This window comes from Prinia subflava, chromosome 21, assembly GCF_021018805.1.
Source record: "Prinia subflava isolate CZ2003 ecotype Zambia chromosome 21, Cam_Psub_1.2, whole genome shotgun sequence".
In the NCBI taxonomy this organism is placed as follows: Eukaryota; Metazoa; Chordata; class Aves; order Passeriformes; family Cisticolidae; genus Prinia; species Prinia subflava.
The window spans coordinates 4,123,092-4,143,104 of NC_086267.1; the positions used below are offsets into that span (position 1 = coordinate 4,123,092).

The 20,013-nt window shown below is 61.3% G+C and overlaps 1 protein-coding gene across 3 annotated transcripts; it reads right to left on the reverse strand.

The window, feature by feature from the left end:
- Nucleotides 1–1,222: 1,222 nt before the first annotated feature.
- Nucleotides 1,223–19,908, reverse strand: KCNAB2 (potassium voltage-gated channel subfamily A regulatory beta subunit 2). 3 transcript variants are annotated; one of them, XM_063417365.1, is made up of 16 exons: nucleotides 19,832–19,908; nucleotides 14,276–14,394; nucleotides 13,860–13,901; nucleotides 5,917–5,960; nucleotides 5,511–5,548; nucleotides 5,248–5,327; nucleotides 4,766–4,810; nucleotides 4,561–4,605; nucleotides 4,434–4,477; nucleotides 4,226–4,312; nucleotides 3,014–3,099; nucleotides 2,677–2,797; nucleotides 2,446–2,540; nucleotides 2,135–2,255; nucleotides 1,956–2,044; nucleotides 1,223–1,650 (listed from the first exon to the last, which is right to left on the reverse strand). In XM_063417365.1, the coding sequence occupies exons 2-16, from the start codon at nucleotides 14,350–14,352 to the stop codon at nucleotides 1,561–1,563; spliced, it is 1,104 nt and encodes a 367-aa protein (XP_063273435.1). In that variant the 5' UTR covers nucleotides 14,353–14,394; nucleotides 19,832–19,908; the 3' UTR covers nucleotides 1,223–1,560. The 3 variants fall into 3 exon arrangements, with proteins under 3 accessions (XP_063273435.1, XP_063273436.1, XP_063273434.1); XM_063417366.1 differs by lacking the exon at nucleotides 13,860–13,901 and having other exon boundaries at nucleotides 1,224–1,650; XM_063417364.1 differs by lacking the exons at nucleotides 13,860–13,901; nucleotides 19,832–19,908 and adding an exon at nucleotides 10,271–10,560 and having other exon boundaries at nucleotides 1,227–1,650; nucleotides 14,276–14,377.
- Nucleotides 19,909–20,013: the final 105 nt, after the last annotated feature.

The window sequence follows — 20,013 nt, forward strand, 5'->3', positions numbered from 1 at the left end:
CACACTGTGCACAGAGCTCACACACAGTGCAGAATTAGTGCACAGAGCTGAGGGTTTGCACATACATTTACAGTTCTTACATTTATGTGTGCACAGATAGAGGAAACTGCATAAATATATGTGGATATAGATACATATATATAGGTATTGTTCCACACAGAGTACACGGTTATAAAGAAATAGATACATGTAGCTATAGTTATACTGTTCTCTCTATAGCTTTATGTATCTATCTCTCTGTATCTATCATACATATATCCATAAATATATAGCTATAGCTAGACATACAGCTCTATATATGTAGCTATAGCTATATCCAAATTACAAATATTTGTGTCCATGTGTATATATGGCATATATTTAGAGATGTATAGACATGAATATACAGTTAAAGAGCTGGGTATGGATATAGAGACATCTACACATATATCTGTATATACACATCTATCGGCATATACACACATTTAAGTATGTATCAGTAATTTTCATGTGTGCATATTTCCATACAAACATGGATGCTACTCTAGCAATATTTACAAGGATATGTACACATCTATGTATTACATATATAGATCAATATGCAGAACCATGTATGTCTGTAAATACACAAGCACACACATGTCTACATGTGTATGTATATACCTTGCATATGTAATTTTCAGAGGTGTGTACACATCTACATACAGGTATCTATATATGTAAATAGGTATTGATCTCTCAGAGACTGATGTCAGGGATGGAGGTAGAGCTAATCTATATCTACATCTGTCTGTGTGTGACTGTGTGTGTTTGTGTTTGTAGACACTCCTGTAACGGGTGTATGTGGGTGCATGTGTAGAGGCTTTCAGTAGCTTTGTGCAGATAACAGCTGAAGGTGTGTGTGGGCTGTGTTCACCTCCACAGCTGTTGTCTGCAAATCCACATGTCTGGGTGTCCCTGCATGTCCGTATGTCCCCGTGTCTCCACGTGCATCCATGCACACACACACTTGCACACTCGCCCACACACACTCCCCCGGCCCGGCCCCTCCCCGCAGCAGAGCCCTGCCCCGTGCTCGGCCGGAGCCCCCCAGGCTCTTCCCGCAGAGATCTCCATCCCTGTCACCATCCCACGCCCCCCTTCCCCGGGAGCAGCCGCTGGGCCGGCAGCCGCAGCCGCACGGTGCCGGTGCCGCGCTGGCGGCGCAGGGCAGAGGCGAGGGCCGGGCGCAGGCTGGGGAACAGCTTCGTGTTGTCGGCCTCGTGGGCGTACAGCACCCGCGTCCACCCCGCGCCCGCCGCCTCCGCCAACGCGGAGGCAGGAGCCACGCATGCAACGGGTCCCCGCGGCGGCTCCGGCTGCGGGCAGCGCGGCCGGGCAGCCCGGGCTCGCCTCCCCCGGCCGTCCCTGCGCCGCGGAGCCGGGCCGGGCGGCTGCGGTGCCATGTCCGGGGCAGCGCGGGCGGGAGCGCTGGCTCTCGGCGCTCGCGGTGCGAGCCACACTCTCCACTTTGCTCCAACAAAGCGTAAGCAAGCGAACGGGCGGCGAGGGCTGCGCGGCGGGCGGCGCGCTCGGGCGCGCTTAGGATCTGTAGTCCTTCTTGCTGTATGGTTTGTTGCCCAGGATGCTATCGATCTCGTGGACGATGGAAGACGACAGCTTTGGAAGGACCTGCGGGGGATGGGGGCAACGCTGGGGGTTGGGATTGTGACCCTGGTGTGTGTGGAGGATCCTCACCGCCTCCACCCCACCACGTTCGTGCCACAAGCCCCAGCTTGCCGGCTGGGTGACCCAGTTAGGGAGAGCCTGAGTCAAGGCCGACCCTGCCCCCTCAGCCCAGCAAAGCCTCTTCTCTGCTTCTCGCCTTCATGACAAGCAAAACCTGTCATGGAGCCGCGTTTGCAACCCTTTCCCCGCACAGTGCAGCACAGCAATGAGTGCTGTGGGCAAATGTTGCTCCTGCTGGGAGCACTGACCTGTATTGCTCCAATATTCTCCATCAGCTGGTCGGCATTGGAGGCCCCCAGTAAGACGGAGCTCACACCCTCGTTGCGCAGGCACCAGGCTGGGACAGGAGGAAGAGCAGAGCTTGAGCATGGCCCAGATACCCCCGGTGTCACCCCCATCTGTCACCCACTGTCCCCCATCCTCTTACCAATGGCGAGCTGGGGCAGGGTGCAGCCCAGGCGCTCAGCAATGGCCTGCAGCTCCTTCAGCTTTGCCTGCTGCCGCCGGCCCTCTTCACTCAGGATCTTGTCCTTCAGCCACTGGTATCCCTGGGGAGCAGGAAGGGGTGTTGTGGTGGGATCAGGGTGCACCAAGACCTTGCACAGGCATGGCATCCCCAAACTCCCTGGGTTGTGGTTCCTGGAGTTCCTATTCCTGTAGGGACTTTGCAAGGCCCCTGGCCCTGCTCCCCCAGCTCTGTGCATCCCTGTGTGCCCTCCCAGCCCTGCTGCAGCTCACCTTCAGCGAGGCACGGGAGTAGGGGGGGATGCCCCCATCGTACTTCCCCGAGACAATGCCACAGGCCAGTGGGGACCAGGTCATGGCTCCAACACCTGGGGACAGAGCAGAACAGGGGGATGACACTGCTGCTCCCAACTCCCCCAGGGGCTGTGATGCCTGGCCTCAGCAGCCCTGGGTTTGGGGAGCACTGTGCTTTGGGGTGCTGGGGAAGAATCCCCACTGTCATACCTATCTTGTGGAAGAGCTCAGGGAGCTGCACCTCCACCTTTTCCCGCTGGAACATGTGGTACTCGGCCTGCTCGCAGATCGGCGGAATCAGGTTGAACTGCCGGGCCACCGAGTACGCCTCCTGCAGAAGAGCCGGGACCCTCAGCGCCCCGCCGCTCCCCCCGAGCCCCCTGCTGAACCCCCCAGCCAAGTCCTGAGCGGCCGCCCCGAAAAATAATTAAGGCTTAAGTGCATCTGCACACGCTTGGCTCCCAACAGCTGCTGTCTAATTAAATCAACGTCAGCGGCATCGCTGGGGCTGCTCCGCTGCAGCCGCCCTGGTCCCCTGGGCCCCTACCATGATCTCCATGGAGCTCCAGCGCGAGGTCCCCCAGTACATGGCCATCCCCTGGTTGATGACATGGGTCATGGCTCGCACCGTCTCTGCCGGGAGGGAAGGAGAGAGTGGCAGGTGGGGTTTAGCAGGAGCTGCACTGGCAGAAGGGGGCTCGCACCGTGCTGATGGCTGGCGAGCATCCCACTGCCCAATGCTGCGGTGGGAGCTGGGCGGTGTCCAGGGAATGCTTTCAGAAGAGCAGGATGGGGACAGAGGGAGCAGCCACTCAGGATGTGCTAGGGACCACAGCCGACCTGACATGCTCACACGGTGCCAGGCTTTCCCTGCATGGAGAGCAGCCTGAGGCTTCTGCCAGGGACCCCGTGCCCTGTGGGGTTACCAGCACTGGCACTGCTGCAGTGGGAGGGACTGATGCATTGCCCATACACAGAGACCCACGAAGGGAAGCCTGAACCCTGTGTGAGCCACTCAGGGGTCTTGGGGGGAGCCAGCCCTGAGCCATGCGGGCTGGGGCCAAGCCAAGGCGTTCTCCTGCAGCCAAAGGCGGGCAGCGGGGAGGGCAAGGGGCACGAGGCTTGCCCGGCCGGCACTGGGGCACACACCCCAGCATGCTCACAGCTGCAGACCCTGGCATGTGCCAAGGGCACCCCATGGCAGGACCCTGGGGGGTGGGAGCCTCTCTGCTTTTTGTCCTTTAAACTGCAGTACAGTCTGAAAGGCAAGGGGGGTGTCTGTGTTGTGCTGCTGCTGCCTCTGCATCTCATGGCGGGGTTTGCTTGAGAGGGGGGAACAAGGATGGGGGATCACAGAGGAGTGGGGGCTCTGTCCCGGGAAACACCGCTGGGACAGACAGCGGCTGGCGGGCAGACTGCGGGCAGGGAGTACCTTCTACGATGAAAGTCCTGGACTTGGAGGAACTAAATGGGTCCCCTGGTGATAAAAGAGAGATTTAGAGAAAGTGGAGTCACTGCTGCTGGGACGGGCGTAGTGACCTGCCACCACACCGCCAACACGCCCCGCCACGGTCCGAGAGGGTCCTGGTGCCGGGCAGGGGGTGGCAGAAGTGTGACTGTGGCGTGGGCCAACTGTGGTGGCAGAGGAGCGGGTTCTGCTCGGGAGGGAAATGCCCTTGAAACACAAGCCTGGCGCAAACCAACCGCGACAGCGATGAAAGGCGGCAGGGAGGAGCCCGGCACCGCAGCGCACACCCACCTTCCATCGGCGTGTTGGGGTCGGGGCGGTTGGCGAACACCACGTCCACGTACTCCAGCTGCAGCCGCTCCAGCGATGCCTTCAGACCTGCAACGTGGATGGGGCTGTCAGGCGTGCTGAGCCCCGTGCTGCCAGCAGTGAGGCAGACAGTGAGGCACAGCCCAGCAGCCCAGCGGCACCTGGTGAGCACCCTCATCCCTACCCCTACCTTCTATGATGTGTTTTCGGGACAGGCCCCTCTCTGTCTCAGCCCTGGAAAAGGAAAGGTGGGTGAGAGCCTGGGATGAGAGCCTGACCCATGCCAGCTGCTCTGCTGGAGGGCAGATGTTACCTACTTTCCTCCCCAGAAGATTTTGGTGGTGATGACCAGGCTGGATCGTCTGCAGAGAGAAAGAGAGAATCACTGGTGGTGGCACCTGCAAAGCCCCGTGCAGCCTGCCTGGGATGGCACACTCCTGCCCAAGGCTGCTCCACCAGCTTTCCTCAGCCCATTGGGACTATGGCAATGGTTTTGCCAAATAGGGATGGTGTCTGGCTTACCTCCACCCTTTCTTCTTGATGATGTTCCCCAGCACCACCTCGGCCCTACAAGAGAAGGGGACATCAGCCATTAGGACCTGGCAGCTGCAGCCATGGGGAGTGGTGGCAGCCAGCAGGGATGGCCCCAGACCCCGAGAGAATAAGAGGCAAATGCAGTGGCTGTGGGGACATTGTTTGTCCCTTGGCTGCAGCACCCAGAGTCAAGCTTCCCCCAGTGCATGAACTTGCTAATTTTAATGGAATGCATAGGCACACGCCAATGCCCTGGGTAGAGGTGTGCTGGGAGCATGCACAGCTGCACCTGCATGATACAGGCCACCACGGGAAGCATGGGACTGCTAGAACCACAACTCCCCCCATGAGCAAGGGCTCAGAGCCCCATTCTGGAAGCTGCTTTGCAGCTGGCAAACCTGGGAGATTCCCAGGCGGGAATCAGCGTGTCAGGTTAGACCCCTGTGGCGCTGCCAAAGCAGGGTACCTACTTGCCGGCAGCGTAGACTTCTGCTGTGTCGAAGAGATTAATGCCGTTGTCATAAGCTAAAGTCATCAGCTGCTCCGCCATCTGCGAGGAGAGAGCGGGGTCGGTGAAGGGGGTGGCCGAGAGCCGGCACACGGGGCGTGCGCAGAGCGCTGGGGAGCTCCGGCGTGTCGCATGCACCCGCAGCCACGGCTCTGCTGGCCCTGTCCCCTCCCCACTCACCAAGGAGAGGCTGGGGAGGGACGTGGGGAAAGGGTGCAGCCTTACCTCGTCTGTGATCTGCCCTCCGAAAGTCACCCATGTTCCTGTAGGGGAGAGAGAGGTGTGTGCATGGTGAGTGTGGTGAGCAAGGAGCGCCTCCACCCCAAGCCCCCAGCCACCCACCCTGGCTCCCCCAGCACAGCCCTGGCACGTGGTGGCCGCAGCTGGCCCTGCCGCGTGCACTGTGGTGCTCCCAGCATGGCCCAGTCGCTTCCTATCGCGTCAGAAAAAGAGAAAATAATTTGACAATTTCTGGGACGTGACTCAAAACAGCCGCAGGGCTGAGGAAAACCCTTTCCTTCCCTTTGCAAACACTGCCGGGGCAAGCGAGTGCTGCCCTGGCCGGGGAGTGCCGGCAGCTGCTGTGGAACTGAGGGGATGCCGAGGGGCTGTGGCAAACCCTGGCACTTACCCAGACCCAGGCAGGACACACGCAGCCCAGACTTCCCGAGGTTCCTGGAAGACAGAGACCATTAGGAAAGGTGCCAGAAAGGCCCAAAACGCTGTCTCACGCATCCTGCGTGCCACCAAACACACCAGGCGTGAGGTCTGGGAGGTGTGGTGGTGGCCCCTGGTCCCCATCCTCACCTGGGATGGTTCCACAATGACAGTCCCTTCTCAACTGATTAATGAGCCATCCCAGGCTGAGCATCCCAGAGCTCAGTAGTGGCACTGCCTGCACCTGCGCAGTGATGCCATGCCCGGCAGGGCTATTGGGAGAGCAGTGACCTCATTAAAGCAGCTCCCCATGATGAGGCTGGGGTGTCTGGCTGCCCTGAGAGTGCTGCTGGCACTGGGGAATGAGACTGGAGGAAGAGGAGCTGGCATACTGGTGGTCAGGACTGAAGCATCTCATGCATGGCATGAGTTGTGCCTGTTCTCTGCATGGCACAGAGAAGCACAGGGCTTGCACCAGGTGAGGGTGCTCAGGAGTGGAGCAACATCCTGGAGAAATGGAGCACCGGCACAAGGAACTGGAGAACAGCTTTCGGGAAGGGGGCCAGGCTGGCAGACGCCTTCGCCGTGGTGATGGAGAGCCAGTTACTTGTTAAAAATGACAAAGGCTCAAGAAATGAGCGTTAAAATAAATAAAGTGTAGGTGAGCCGCGGCAGCTCGCCCGCGCGGGTGTCGCATAGCAACCGGAGGCACCGCCACCGCCGGCACCGCCGACACGGGCACCGGCAGCCGGGCAGGGAGCGGCTGTGGCCGGGCCACGGGCACCCATGGGCTGCACCGAGTCGGGGCAGCATCCCTCTGTGCTGCCGTGCTACTGCCCAGCATCTGGAGGCACCGGCACTGCCCCTGTCCCGCGGTGTTTTTAGAGCATTTTGCGATGGGGAGAGGTCACGGCTGTGGGCCAGCGGTGGCTCAAGCCCCCGTGATGGGGAGTTGCCATGTGGAGTGGAGAGCGCCTGCCTCATCCTGGACATTCCGAGAGCTCTGCTGGGGTTCCCCTAGGCAAGTGGCCATCACTGCTGGCGGCTTCCTAGCCGAGAGTGTGTTGACAGGCTGCCCAATAAAGATACTGGCAGACCTTGGAAAGGCCAAGCATTCCCTCAACACTGTGCTATGGCCTTCCTACCCCACTCACTTGCTTGGAGCATCCCCCTGTGCCACTGTCCCTCCAGCAGCCACCAGTGGGGACTCCTGAGCTGATCACCCATTGCCCAGGAGAGGGTGTTGCTGGTATGCTCCTCCTCTGGATGAGGACATGACCGTGGGGCAGGAGCACTGAGCCCTGAGGATGCCACTGCACATTGTCCCAGAACTGCTGTTACCACTGCAAGGGTTTGGAGTTCCAGAGCTGGACAGAACTGGACCAGTCCCCTCCCCAGTGCCCGGGTAAGGGGATTTGGCTCATTTGGACAACGCTCGTGGGTGATGGCCAGGCTCACCCCAGCGCTCTGCTGGCCTGACACACTTTGCTGCCTAATGCTGGCACATCTGGGCTGCAGCGGAGGCACGCGGCCGCTGGCAGCTGGACCATGGCGTGCAGGCTCATCTTGGGGGGGGGAACCCTACCCTGTCCTGGGGTTCATGCTCATCCGGGTGCATGCCCAGGTGCACACTCAGCCTCAGTGGGGGAAGCCCTCAGTGCTCTGCCCCAGAGCCAGGACACGGGGTGTGTGAGCCCCGTGGGTGCTGGCTGGTGGGGCCCCACATGCACACACCACCCCGTTTCCAGAACCACCATGGGCAGCCAGAGCTGCTTGTGGCTCTGCACTCGCTTTGCAGGGCACTGAGTCTCCAGCAGCACAGAAAGGATGCCATGGCAGCCCGGATTAACGCTACCGTGACTCCCAGACCCCCCCGGCTCGGCAGCCAGCCCGGCTTGGCAGACACTGAGGATGCTACTAATCCTATCCTGAATTTTAGGGTCCCTTATCTCCCCCCTCCTGAACATTTTACGCGCGGTTGGGTCAAAGCTGCCCTGAGGGGACAGGAGCAAACAGCGAGGAAGCGCACGGAGGCGCACGGTCAGCACTTTTAGCGACGAGAACCCGACAGAGCTGGACGCGAACCGAAGGTGAGTGCGGCGCCCCCGGCCCCCAGTACCCCCTGGCCGCCCCGATCGCAGCGAGGAACAGGGGAAACCCCCAGGAATCCCCATTTCCTACCGGTATTTCATCCCCGGCTGCTTGACGCTGGAGTCGCTGGAGGAAGGGGCATTCTGCACCGAGAGCTGCCCCAGGCTGCGAGCCACCATGGCCACGGCGCGGAACTTGCCGCGGGTGCCGAGGCTGGGGCTGCCGGCATTCTGTCGGTTCAGCCGGTCCTCCGCGCTCCGGCTCTTGATGCTGTGCTCGGAGCACACAAAGGAGACCTGCATGCTGCTCCGGCGGGCAGCAGCGCCAGCTGCCTAAATTTAGCCGGCGCCCCGGGCGAGGCGGGGAGCTCCTCCCGCGCGCCGCCAACGTGACGGCGGGGGGCTGCGGGGCGGCGGGCGCGGAGCGCTCCCGTCAGCCCTCCTGCCCTCAATATTTGATGAGCTCAGGAAGCGAGCGAGCGAGCGGCACGCCGGCAGGTGGGGGCAGCAGGGGCAGAGCCGCTGCCGGTACCCTCGGAGTGGCCGTGGCGGGGCAGGACCTCCCTGCGTCCTGCTGGGCATCCCCCCGCGGGTGCGGCTGCTGGTCCAGCCCCGGGTTGGGGTACAGCAAAGGCTGAGGCTGCGGAGTGAAGAGGTCCTTCTTGCCTCCCTCCGGCCACGCACGGCAGCGGATTCCCCTGCACGAGTCCGAAACCAAACCCTGCGGCAGCGACGCGTGTGCATGGCCAAGCCCACGGCTGGGCGGCAGCGCGGGTGGCGGCGATGCCGATGGCTCTCCCGCGGCAGAGCTCAGCTGTTCGCCGAAGTTGTCGCCCTCGGGGCCAGAGCCCCAGCAGCACATTCCCTCTATCTTTCCCAGTGCAAGCGAAGTCGAATGAGGTGAATTCCAGCCTAGCACCTCCTGCCGAAGCAGGGACACAAGTCAACACCACTACAGCACCGTCCTGTAGCCGGGGCCACGTGCCAGCTGCCAGCACCTGCCGTGCCCCTCAGGATGGAGCAAAATGCAGCGACGGGGCTTGCAGGAAATTATGCACATTTGCCCCAAACATAATGAAAAATCTTGTAATCTCCTCCGCTTCCCTCTCACGCAAAGCTCCTTAGCTGGTAATCCTGCCAGCACCAGTGCCAGCACCAGCGCCAATGCCGGCTGCAGTGTGGGGGTGACCTGGCAGCAGTTGTCAGTCCCTAGAGGATGAGAAACCCCACAAATTTTGGTGGCAACGGGGACATGCCCAAAGAAGGAGCACCTTTGGGGTGTCTGTGCCAGCTGCTCTCATCAATAAATAATGTCTCCATGAATATTAGATGGGCTCTTGCCACTGTGTAAATGTTATCGCGGTCATTGTGAGCGGAGGGGAACCTGACCCGCCGCACGGCACAGTGCAGCACGGCAGGAGCCGGCAGAGCTGCCAGCTCCCGGGGCTTCACTGCAGTGGGGGACGAGGGGCACCCCTGTATTGTCACTGGAGAACAGCCACTGCTCTCAGCCCTGGTACCCCCCAAAGCCTAACCTGGGTTACTGGGGGTGCTGGGCCCCTCATCACATTGCCCCACTTGCAATGCCAGGGGAGAGTGGGGAGTGGTGCACTGGGCAGAGCAGCCCCATCCCTCTGAGGGGCTGTGGCCACGTCTCCAGCTGCCCAGAGTGTCCTCCTGACAAGGACATTAGCTGAAATCCTGATACACCTTACACCAGGACCCACATGCAAAATTAATGATGCACCCGTTCTGTGATGCACACCCATCAGTCTGGAGGAGATGTATCCCCGTGAGATGGAGATTTACACCCATCAAGTGGAGATGAACCCCTGTCAAGCCAATATGTACACTCCCCAGTCAGGCAGAGATGTACCCGCATCAGATGGAGATTTACACCTCTGAGGCAGAAACAGCTCTTCCGAGGCTGTTTGCTCCAGGTGCCTAATCTTTAAAGCTCAGAGGGTGTTTGCATCTGCAAATCCCCGAACAGCAAACAGGAATGTCAAGTGAGAAGCTCAAAGATCACCAAGCAGGAAAGTGCTAACGGCGCTGATCGGCCGCCGCCTCTCCGGCGCAGGCCGTGCCAAGGGCATCGGCTCCTCCCAGCCTCGGCGCAGCACAGGGGAGCTGAGGCGAGCTTAGGTGAGAGCCGTTCTCCTGACGAGGTGTCAAAGCAGCACCAAGCAGCGTCCTTTGTGTCATCCCCTCACCTCGGCCCTCGCGGCACTGCCTTACCTGTACTTCATGCCGGTGGCGCGGGCGGTACTGTCGGCCAGGGAGAGCCCGTGCATCCGCAGGAACTCCTCCAGCGTCTTCACCCGCGCCGCCGCCCGCACGTCCCGCAGCCGCCGCAGCTCCAGCCCGTCGGCCGCCCGGGGGGCTGGGGGCAGCCCCCACTCGGGGCTGGGCCGGATAGCCACGCTGCGCAGGCTCTCACTGTAGGTCATGGAGAGCATCCTGCCACCCGAGCGGGGGGTCTGCCGGCCAGCCGTGCCGCCAAACACTCTGTGGTGCTACGGAGAGAGCTGGGAAAGCACAACGTGGGCTCCCTCGCCATTCAGGGCACAGCCCTGCCCTCATTGCCGTGCTGGAGTGGTGGCACCTGCCTGTGCCAGGACATATGGGGACCCTAGCAAAGCCAGGCTCTTCAGCGGAGCAAAGCCTTGGTGTGGGAGCTGAAGCACAACAGAAGCGCAGGACAAGGATGCGGCACAGTCCATGTCTGAGGCTGCAGTGTGCCTGCCACAGCTGCCCCAAGCCATGATGCAACAGTGTGGCCTGTGACCCAGCTGTGCTGGCTCCCAGCTTGCACTGTCTGGGCTGCACTGGTTTGCACCCCTGCAAGGGACACAGTGGGTCCCAGGAGCTGGCCAAGGCATGGTGAGCAGTGGCACAAGCACTGCTGGTGAGAATCTGGCTGTGTGTGCCAGCGGGAAGGAAGTCAGGATGGGAAAAGGATCCCTGTGGGGCTCCCTGGGAAGGGTGGACATCGGCAGAGGGTCTGTGGGCACTGGGTGCTCGCTGTGCCTGCGTCACGCTGCCGCAATGTGCGCCACCAGCCAACACCTTCCCCACCACCGCGGCAGCGACCTCCCAGCCGGTGTGGCTGCTGAAAATAGCCTGCCGCAGGGTGGGCTCCTCGCACACCCGGGCCCTTGCTGTCTCTGTGGCTGTGACCTCACTGGCAGTGGCACTGACATCGATTTCTGCGCGTCTCTCTGCAACTTCCCTTGTTTTCAGTGTCTGCAGAGAGCAGGGACTGGGACCAAAACGGTGGTGTTGGTGCCGGAGTGGCCACTGGGGAGGCACTGTGACAGATCTACACCGGCATGAGGCTCCAGCCAGGCTCCCACTGGTGGTTTTTTCTTTCCCTGTGAAGCTCAAATTGATAGCTGCAGGAGCCAAAAGACAAGTGCTCTCTGCCATTGAGGTGTGACCTCCTGAGGAAAGGAGAAAGAAACCCAGAGGATATGGAGTAGCAGCTGGCCAGGTATGACCACAACCCTGGGGGTCTCCTTTGACATCCGATGCTGCCAGAGACCACTCCATGCTCCTCCTGCTCTGTAGCAAGGTCTTGGGAAAGCCGGGAGACATGGAAAGGAAACCTTTCCCTCTGCTGTGGCAAAGTCAAACCGAATCCTGGTCATCAGCCTCTTCCTGCCATATCTCAAAGCTGGAAACCAGACCCGGCACCTCCAGCACTGGCCCTTCTCCGTGGCTGGTAGCTTTAATTAGTTTCTGTAGCTGGAGACTGGACCCGGTGGGTCCTGCTGGGTACAGGCACCTGGTGGGATCTCCTTGTTCCCAGTGGTAGGATCCCCTCACCTGACAGAAGCAAGGAGAAACCTGAGCTGGCTGCACCCCTGCTCTATAGCAGTGAAACGGCTGCAGCAAGCAGAGCTGGGGGTTTGATCTGGGCTGCTATGAGGAATGAGGTAGGAATCCACCGGCTGCCCTATCTTGACACTTCCCTGTTTTTTGGCAGAACAGAACTGGATGTCCAAGAGAGCACGGAGGTGGTGGGTGCATTCATGGCCATTTGATAGCAGAAATCCCAGTGCTCCTGGGGTGAGTGACAGCAGGGCTACAGGATCTGCCAAGGATAAGCTGTGCCATGCCCAAGCAGGAGAAGCTGTTTTGCGAGCAAGGAGCAGGGATGAGGACAGAGCACAGGCTCTGTGCGGTATCAGCACTGTTAGCAGCATCAGGGGCACAACAAGTGGGTGACAGGCAGGGCAACTGCTGGGAGAGATGTCTGGCCAGCCTGGCTTGCCAAGCTGCGAAATTAGCAGCCACCAGCCCGCCTAAAAGCCAGGAAGACCCCAAACTCCGAAAGAAAACCACCGTAAGCCATCAAATCCCAAGTCACCCTGCACAGAAAATCTTCCCTGCTGCCTGCAGCGGCTGCCCTGTGGCAGTGCCCGTCCCCACTCATCGCCCACCATGCCCAGCCCCGCTCGCCGCCCGCGCTGCCGGCCCTGACTCACCGCGCCGGGGAAGCTGCTCAGCAGCAGCGCAGCTCTGGGCGGCTGGGCTGCCCCGGGGCAGATATAAGAGCCTCGGTGGCTGCGTTGTTTTGCATTAGGGGAGTGTCGGAGCTTGGCGTCCAAAGCACTTGGCGGCTGCGCCGGGCCCCCAGCGCCCGGCTTCTCGCCGCGCTCCATTAGCCCTATTAGGGGATTTTCTTCCTTGCGAAGGGGAGTTAAATTATTCATGGCGCCTCACTAAAAGCCCGGGGATGTGCCGCTGCTTTATCAACGCTGGCATCACCGCCCCTCGCCCTGCGGTGACAGCTCCCGCGTCACCAGCACGCAGGGCAGTGGGGACAGTTGGACACTGGGGCAATCAGGGAGCGGAGACAGGGCCCTGCGGCAGACACAGCCCTCCAGAGGTCCCCACGGCAGTGGAGTCAGAGCTGAGCTGTGACAGGACTGAAAGGCAGCCTCCCCCAGGAGGGAGCCCCGAAACGGAACTGGGTGATGAACACAGGTGGCTGCTGCCTGAAGGATGCCCACGAACAAGCTCCTGCCTGTTAGCCTTGGGAGCCTTTTGCACCAGGTGTGTCCGGTGGTTCAGGCCAGTTTGGCAGCCAAAACTTGCCCGTAGCTGGGGCTCACCAGTGCTGGTGGCAGCACTGGGATGGACACTGTCAGTGCCACTGAGCCATCCCATTCCCAGCCAGCCTCCTCCCATCAAGTGAGGGATGGAGTGGGGTGGCCACAATTCTGTCCAGGGGCAGCCCTGGTCCCCCACTCCACAGCAGCCAGGCCAGACCCAGTCCCACACCACCAGGCTGCTGTGACTCTGGGAGCACTGAAGCAGCTGCTGGCAGAGTGTGTGGGGAAGTGCCGCCCTCACTTCAGACGGTAAAAGGGTGATGGGGGCGATTGTTGCCTCCTGTACCACTTAATGAGACTGCTCCTAATAGCAGGAGCCGCGGAGCGGCTGGCTGGTTTCCCAGAGCTGCTCTTGGGAAAAGCCAGGGGCTTCTCCAGGCACACCATTGGCATGGGATGCTCCTCCCAAGCTGAGCTGAGCCCCACACCCCACAGTGGCTGGCCCAAACAGCCATGTGGCCACACTCTGCTGCTTGGACAGGCTGTGAGGATGGTCCCCCCCACCCAGCCGCACCCCAGGGTCCCCACACCGCGCTTCCAAACCCGCGAGCAGGTGATGTGGCGATGCCACACCTGTCACACCCATCCCACACAGAGGGACCCTGGCGCACTGGGCAGGGCAGTGCTGTGCCAGCATTATCTGGGCATGGGCAGGGGCCACAGCCACGTGGTGGGGGGATTTTGGGGAGGGGGAAGGGCCTGGTTACCTGTAGAACTGGAGCTGGCGCTTGGGGCTCCCGTATCTTGCGCTTCCGACAGCAAAGGGGAGAGAGAAGAAAGATGCCACAAACCCCGTTAGAAAGGAGGAGCGGGAGCGAGCAGCAGAGTCAGTGGCTGTGGGAAGGGTCAGTGGCACCCACTGATGTCACATCACAGTGGACACTGCAGCAGGCACTGGCACGACCCTGAAAGAGCCCCCTATGCCCATAACAGGCACCAGTGCCCCGCAACGCTGCTGGCTGCTGCTACTGCGTGGGGATTTTGTGCTGGAAGCTTTTGCACGAAGCATGCCGGGGCATTTAGGAGTATCAGGGCAGTTTCAGGGAGCGTGGTGGTTCTGGGTTGCCACAGGCTTGGGTTTGAAGCCCCGCAGAGTCCCCCCAGCACTGCCCTGCACCCTTACCTGTAAATCATCCCTGGGGAGCCTGTCTGCCGCAGCGAGAGTCGCGCTGGGGAGTCAGTGGTGGATTCGGGATACATGGAGCCAGCCTGGGCTCCCCGGAGCCACTCGCCGCCTCACCCCTGCCACGGGGGAAGAGGAAAAGAGGAAGAAATGAGGTTTTTTGGGCAGGCGCGTGAGGGCGCTTCCTGTTGCAGGAGATCTCGAGCCGGATGGGCATGTGGGCATGGCAGCTCTGCCAGCCTCAGACCCTGGGGCTCATACCCTGACCCACTGATCCCAAAACCATCTTGCCCCAGCCCTGTTCCTCTGATTTTACAGTTTGGCTGCTCTCTCCAAACTTCTGGGGGTCCTGACATCTCAAGAACATGGGCCTGAAAAATGAAACATTCTGAAAACCCTGAAGTTGTCCCTGAGGGTCTTCTTCTGAAAGGGACAAGCTAAGGGGAGGAAAACAATCTGGCTTTTCCTGCAGCCACATGTGACTGTGTGCACAGGGGTGAGGAAGCTCTGAGGGAAAGGAGGGCTCACCCCCAGGCACCTCTGACCCCCCTTGTCCCTGTCCCCATGCCAGGGGCATCCAGAATGACTCCCTGGGAGCTGTGCTCCTGCTCCTGCGACACTGTCAGCAGTTTCCAGTATCACAGCAAACAATGACACTTCCCTACAGAACTGGGGCTGGGATTTAAATTTATCCCATCTTTCTTTAGGCCAGTGAGATGCCATCTTTACACTGCAGATTACAAGCTGCTCTGTTTCCCAGATGGGGTCTGAGACATCTCCAGGCTCCCTCCCAGCTGCCCTGGGCTCAGTGGGAGCATGGCCTTACACAGTGTGCTCATGCCCTGGCACGAATCTCACCTGCATCCTGGCACAGCATGCCTGCAACCTGCACCCCTCCCTCATTCTGGCACAGTGTGCCTGCATATCCTGCATATCTGGCACATCCTGCCTGCATCCCAGCGGGGCATGCTTGCATCCCGGATCCCTCCTGCATCCCAGCATAGTGTGCCAGCATCCTGCATCCCTCCTGCATCCCAGCACGGTGTGCCAGCATCCCGCATCCCTCCTGCATCCCAGCACAGTGTGCCAGCATTCCCGCATCCCTCCTGCATCCTGCATCCCTCCGGCATCCCGGCCCGGCGTGCCTGCATCCCGGCGCAGCCCCTGCAGCCCACGCAGCCCAATGGCAGCAGCTGCGGCAGCCGAGTCCATCCCCGCGGAGCCGCCCACCCGCCCAGCGCAGCTCCCGGCCGGGCTGCAGCCCCCAGGCACGGATCCCCATCGCCCTCCTCCTGAACGCTGTAGGAGTGCGTCTCCTTTGGCCACAGCCGCGCTGCAGCCGGAGCCCCGTCAGCCTCAGTAAAGCCGCGTTTATTTTCGAGAAGTCAGGAGGGAACCGCTCTCTCCTGAACCCGCAGCATTGACCCGAGCCTGGAGCAGGACCCTGCCGAGCCCTACAACTGAGCCCCCCGAGCCCTTGTGACCCCCAGGCTTCTCCCGGGTGCTGCGAGTGTTGCCTCCGCAGCTCCCGCGGCCTCGCCTGGCAGGGGCAGCTGCCTGCAGCACCGCCGGGTCAGCAGCAGCCACCAGCCAGGCACTGTCCTGCCCCTCATGCCAGCTCAATGTCCCTTCGTTAGCGGCGGCAAAACAAAGCTGAGGGAAGCTGGGGACGCCTGGAGGGGGGGACAGCCGGACCCTTGTGTCCCAGCACAGCCATGCAGCTCCTTGCTTGCACTGCCACAATCCTGGACTCCTGCGTGGCTCAGGACTGGCTGATTCTGTATGTCAGGAGGCTGTGGTGCCAGGAGCTCAGATCTATGCAATTTTCAGCACAACTTGATGCCCCTTCCCTGTTACCTCTCAGCAATGCTGTGGGGATCAAGTGCAGAGGCTGGCAAGTCTCTGGCACTGCTAGAAGGACTTGGCTGGCAAGCACAGCTGGACCACAGGCACACGGGTCAGGGTTCTGCACCCTGAGGAGCCAAAGTGTCCCAGCCTTTGGGGCCAATTCATCCCTCTGAGCTCTCTGAGCCAAAGGCACCACCAAAAGTCCAATCCCCTCCGTGTCAGCAGCTAGGTGCTTCCCTGAGGCTGCTCCTGCACCTCCAGCTTCCTCATGGCACAACTCAGCTGTGAGCCTGCAACTGCGGGAGTTTTGGCAGTGGACTGAGAGAGAAGAAAAGTGTTTTCTTCTGCAGGAGGCACCTGGGAGCCAGGTGAAGGACACCCTCATGATTTGTGCTCTCACAAAGATCCATTCCTACCCCTGGAAGCACAATGGGGTACAGGAGTGTGGGTGCTGCGACATGGATGGTTTATGGCTGGGAGCCCCTGGGAGCTCAGCCATCACTGGGGGGACCACACACTGCAGCCTGCCAGACATGCTGCCATCAGAGTACGAGCGGGTGAAACTGGACATGGAATTAATGTGAAAGTAGGGATGAAACTGCTGCTTCTAGTGAGCCTCGTCCTCCAAGGGTGAGGCCCTGGGGCAGGGAGAGCTGGGGGACCCTTGCCCTGGGCACCCCAGCATCCTGCCCAGGTCAGGTGAGGGATGCAGGTAATGTCACAGGGAGCATCTCCCCACGCCAGGTGCCTGTCCCCACATTACTCCCCTTTCTCCACTGTGTTTGCAGCAAATGCCCCCCTCCACGCCACGGGGAAGGTGACTTTAGCTCAATGACTCACGCTGCCCTGCTCTGTCGCCTCGGCACCTCCTGCCACCTCCTGCCGTCACCTCTGCGCTCATGCCCCGTGCTGGTCCCGTGCGCCCCCCCTCCCCCGGCTGCACCGGCGCCGCAGGGATCCGCAGAGCAGCAGCCCTGCCCCTTCCTTTGGCCCGGGAGCCTCTGTTGCGGCGCACCATCTCCCAGCCCCTCCGACCGCTCGGGTGGGCTCCCGCGCCTTCCCCAGCCCATCATCACGACAACGCGGCGGGCGAGCGCTGGGGACTCAGCCGCGACACGTGAGGTCGCCCGTGACCGCCGAAACGCCGGCACCGGCGCCCGAGTCAATGACACAGCCCAAAAGCACACGCGGCGCGCCAGCCCCGGGTTATTCCGGTTTTTGCTGTCACGTACACCAGAGCCAAAGTAACGGGGTCCACCGGGCTGCCCGCGGGTCCCCGGTGGGTGACACTGCCGCTTCCCCGCCGCGCCGTGGCTGCCGGCCAGGCACGGCTGAGCCACGGCCGCGGCCTCGCCGGCACCCAGCACCGCACCTACCTGTCTCCGGTGCTCGGACGGAGGGCGATACGCGGTCGGGAGGCACAAGGCAATGAGTCAAGCCCGGCTGCCGGCGGGCTGCGGGCTCCGCGGGTCTCGGGAAGCGGCGCCGGTGCCGGCGCAGAGCAGCTGCTACAGCCGGCGGCAAACGCAGCGGATGGACGGTTCCTACCCCATTCCCGCTCTGTCCCCGGCAAAAGGCGTCTGGCAGAGCGGGAAACCGAGCCCTCCGCGCCCCGGGATGCGACAGCACCCGAGGATGCTGCAGAGCCGTCCCTGCCGCTCTCACATCCTGACTCGGCAAGTTTGGCTCCGCCGGTGGCTGCAGCCGGCTCCCGATCCCGCCGGTGCCTTAACCGTGTCGGCGCCGCAGCCCGGCACCGGCAGCGCGTGGGCGAGCGAGCGGCTGCCACCAGCCGCCCCTGCGCAGCTCAGGCGGGGGAAGGCTCGTCCGGGGCCACGGGGAGCCTGGGCAGGAGCTGCATCATCGCTGCCTTAAATCGCGCCGCGTGTGTTTCTGATAAAATAATCAAATACAGCGTCGGCAGTGATGCTGCGGGGCTGCCTCCAGCACCAGGGTCACCCGGCTGCTGCGTTCTGCCACTGGACACCCATCCTCCTCGCGCTCATCACGCCTTCCCAGTGCCTTTGGCTTTTTGGCTATCTTGGGAAAAAAAAAAAAACAAACCCACCCTGGAGCATGCCACCTCAGTAACTGGAGCAAGCTGGTCCCTGTGGCAGCACGACTCAGTGATCCCGCAGTGATAACAACACCAATGCAGCTGGATCTAACAGGGAAACTAGAAGCCAAGCCAGAAAAAGAGGCCAGGGTTTGGGACAGGCTGCTCACGCAGTGGTGCTCTGGCAGCTATAAATTAGGAAAATCTGGTTCCTCTGCCTCAGCTGAGCTCTGTTCAGCTTCATGGCAGCATCTTGGCACTTCTTCTGCCATTTCAGCATGGTCCTGGCAGCAATGGGGCCAATAAGCACACTGCCTGCTCCAAACCATGCTGACACTGACAGGGACCACCCAGCACTGCCAGCATGGGTGATCCCAGCAGGCTGCCAGCTTTCCATGCCACAGCAGCTCCAGGAACAGCCAGTAACAGGCAGGGAAGGTCATAAACCCCGTCCCATTTGGGAACGCTCCCAGCACCAGCCCATCCGTGGCTTTGCTACCCCCACAGATGGTGGCAGCCATGTGCCAAGACGATCTGCTCCTGCTCCATGACGCATCTGACCCACAGACCCGCAGGCCATGAGCAGGAGGTGACAGCTGGCCTTGCCACCCTCCTCATCAAGACAATAATAGTAATAACTAATAAAACCAGCAGCTCTCTTGAATCTGCCGTTGGCAGCTCCGTGTGGAGGCATCTTCTGCTCACCAGCTGGAAAATCACTGCATATATGCAACAGGCCTGTACAGGAGATGTGATAGAGACTGGATACATCTCGCCCAGGCTGCTCTGGCACTCACCCACGGTGCTGCGCTGTGGCTCCCAGCAATGCTTGGGGAAGAAACCTGTGGTTTTGGGAAGCAGGCTGGGTGCCCTGCCCTTACCTGCCAGCAGCACAGGCCATGTCTCACCTGGATGAAGACCTGCGGTGCCTGTGTGAGCAGTCCCGTGCTGGCCACAGGCTGAACAGGCAGGGGGCCTATGGGGACCCCCATCACCAGGAAAACAGCCCCCCAAAAAATGGAGACTGGTGAGATAGAGGCTCGCGAGCTTTGGTCCTGGCAGAAAAAATCGTGAGGCAGCAGCAGGAACATCTGGGCTGTGAGGGGACCAGGGACCTGCCATAGGGCTTGGGGCTCCTTCCATCCACAACCCTCTGGTCGCCGCAGCAAAGCGAGACAAGGAACGGGCTAAGAAACGGCAGCAAACTGAAGGAAGCTGAAGGAACCACGACGTTTGACTCACTGTGTGCAAAGCGGCTCGGGGGAAAATCCAATATTCCCACCCCCGTGTCACTGGGGCTTTGTCAGCGGCTCACACCGTGTCACCGGGGCTCCTGCCCTGCCGCTCCCGGTGTAGGGTGACAGGCCGCAGGCCACCGGAGCATCACGAACAGCGTTCAGCTCTCCTTGCTATGGGACGAAGGCACAGCCAACCTCCCCCCATCCCCGCACAGCCCAGGGTCCCACTGGGCCGAGCGCAGGCGGCGGGTCGAGGGCCCCTCTCTCCGCACCAGAGAGCATCGGGAGGGGCGTGCGGCGAGGTAGCCTCGCCCGTAGCCCTGCCCGCGGCCCGGCCCGGTTCTATCGCCCCAGCCATCGCCCGGTTCCGGCCCCGGCCCCGCTCCCGGCCCCGCTCCCCCCGCGCCCCCGCACCTGCCCCGCGTCCGCCGCTCCCGCCGCTCCGCCGCCCGCCCTCGTGGGGGGCGGCCCCGCCCCGCCGCGCCTGGCCCCGCCCCTCCCACCGCCCATTGGCCACGCCGCCCGCCTCTCGCGCCGCATGCAAATGACGAGGCCGCCGCGCCGTTCCCATTGGCTGCAGAGCCGGCCGGGCCCAG

Coding starts and splice junctions, on each gene's coding strand:
- KCNAB2 (XM_063417364.1), bottom strand. CDS start 10,491: ATGCTCTCCATGACCTACAGTGAGAGCCTGCGCAGCGTGGCTATCCGG. Junction 4,606..4,765: donor ATCAAGAAGAAAGGGTGGAG/GTAAGCCAGACA, acceptor TTCTCTCTGCAG/ACGATCCAGCCTGGTCATCA. Junction 4,313..4,433: donor CCGAAAACACATCATAGAAG/GTAGGGGTAGGG, acceptor TCCACGTTGCAG/GTCTGAAGGCATCGCTGGAG.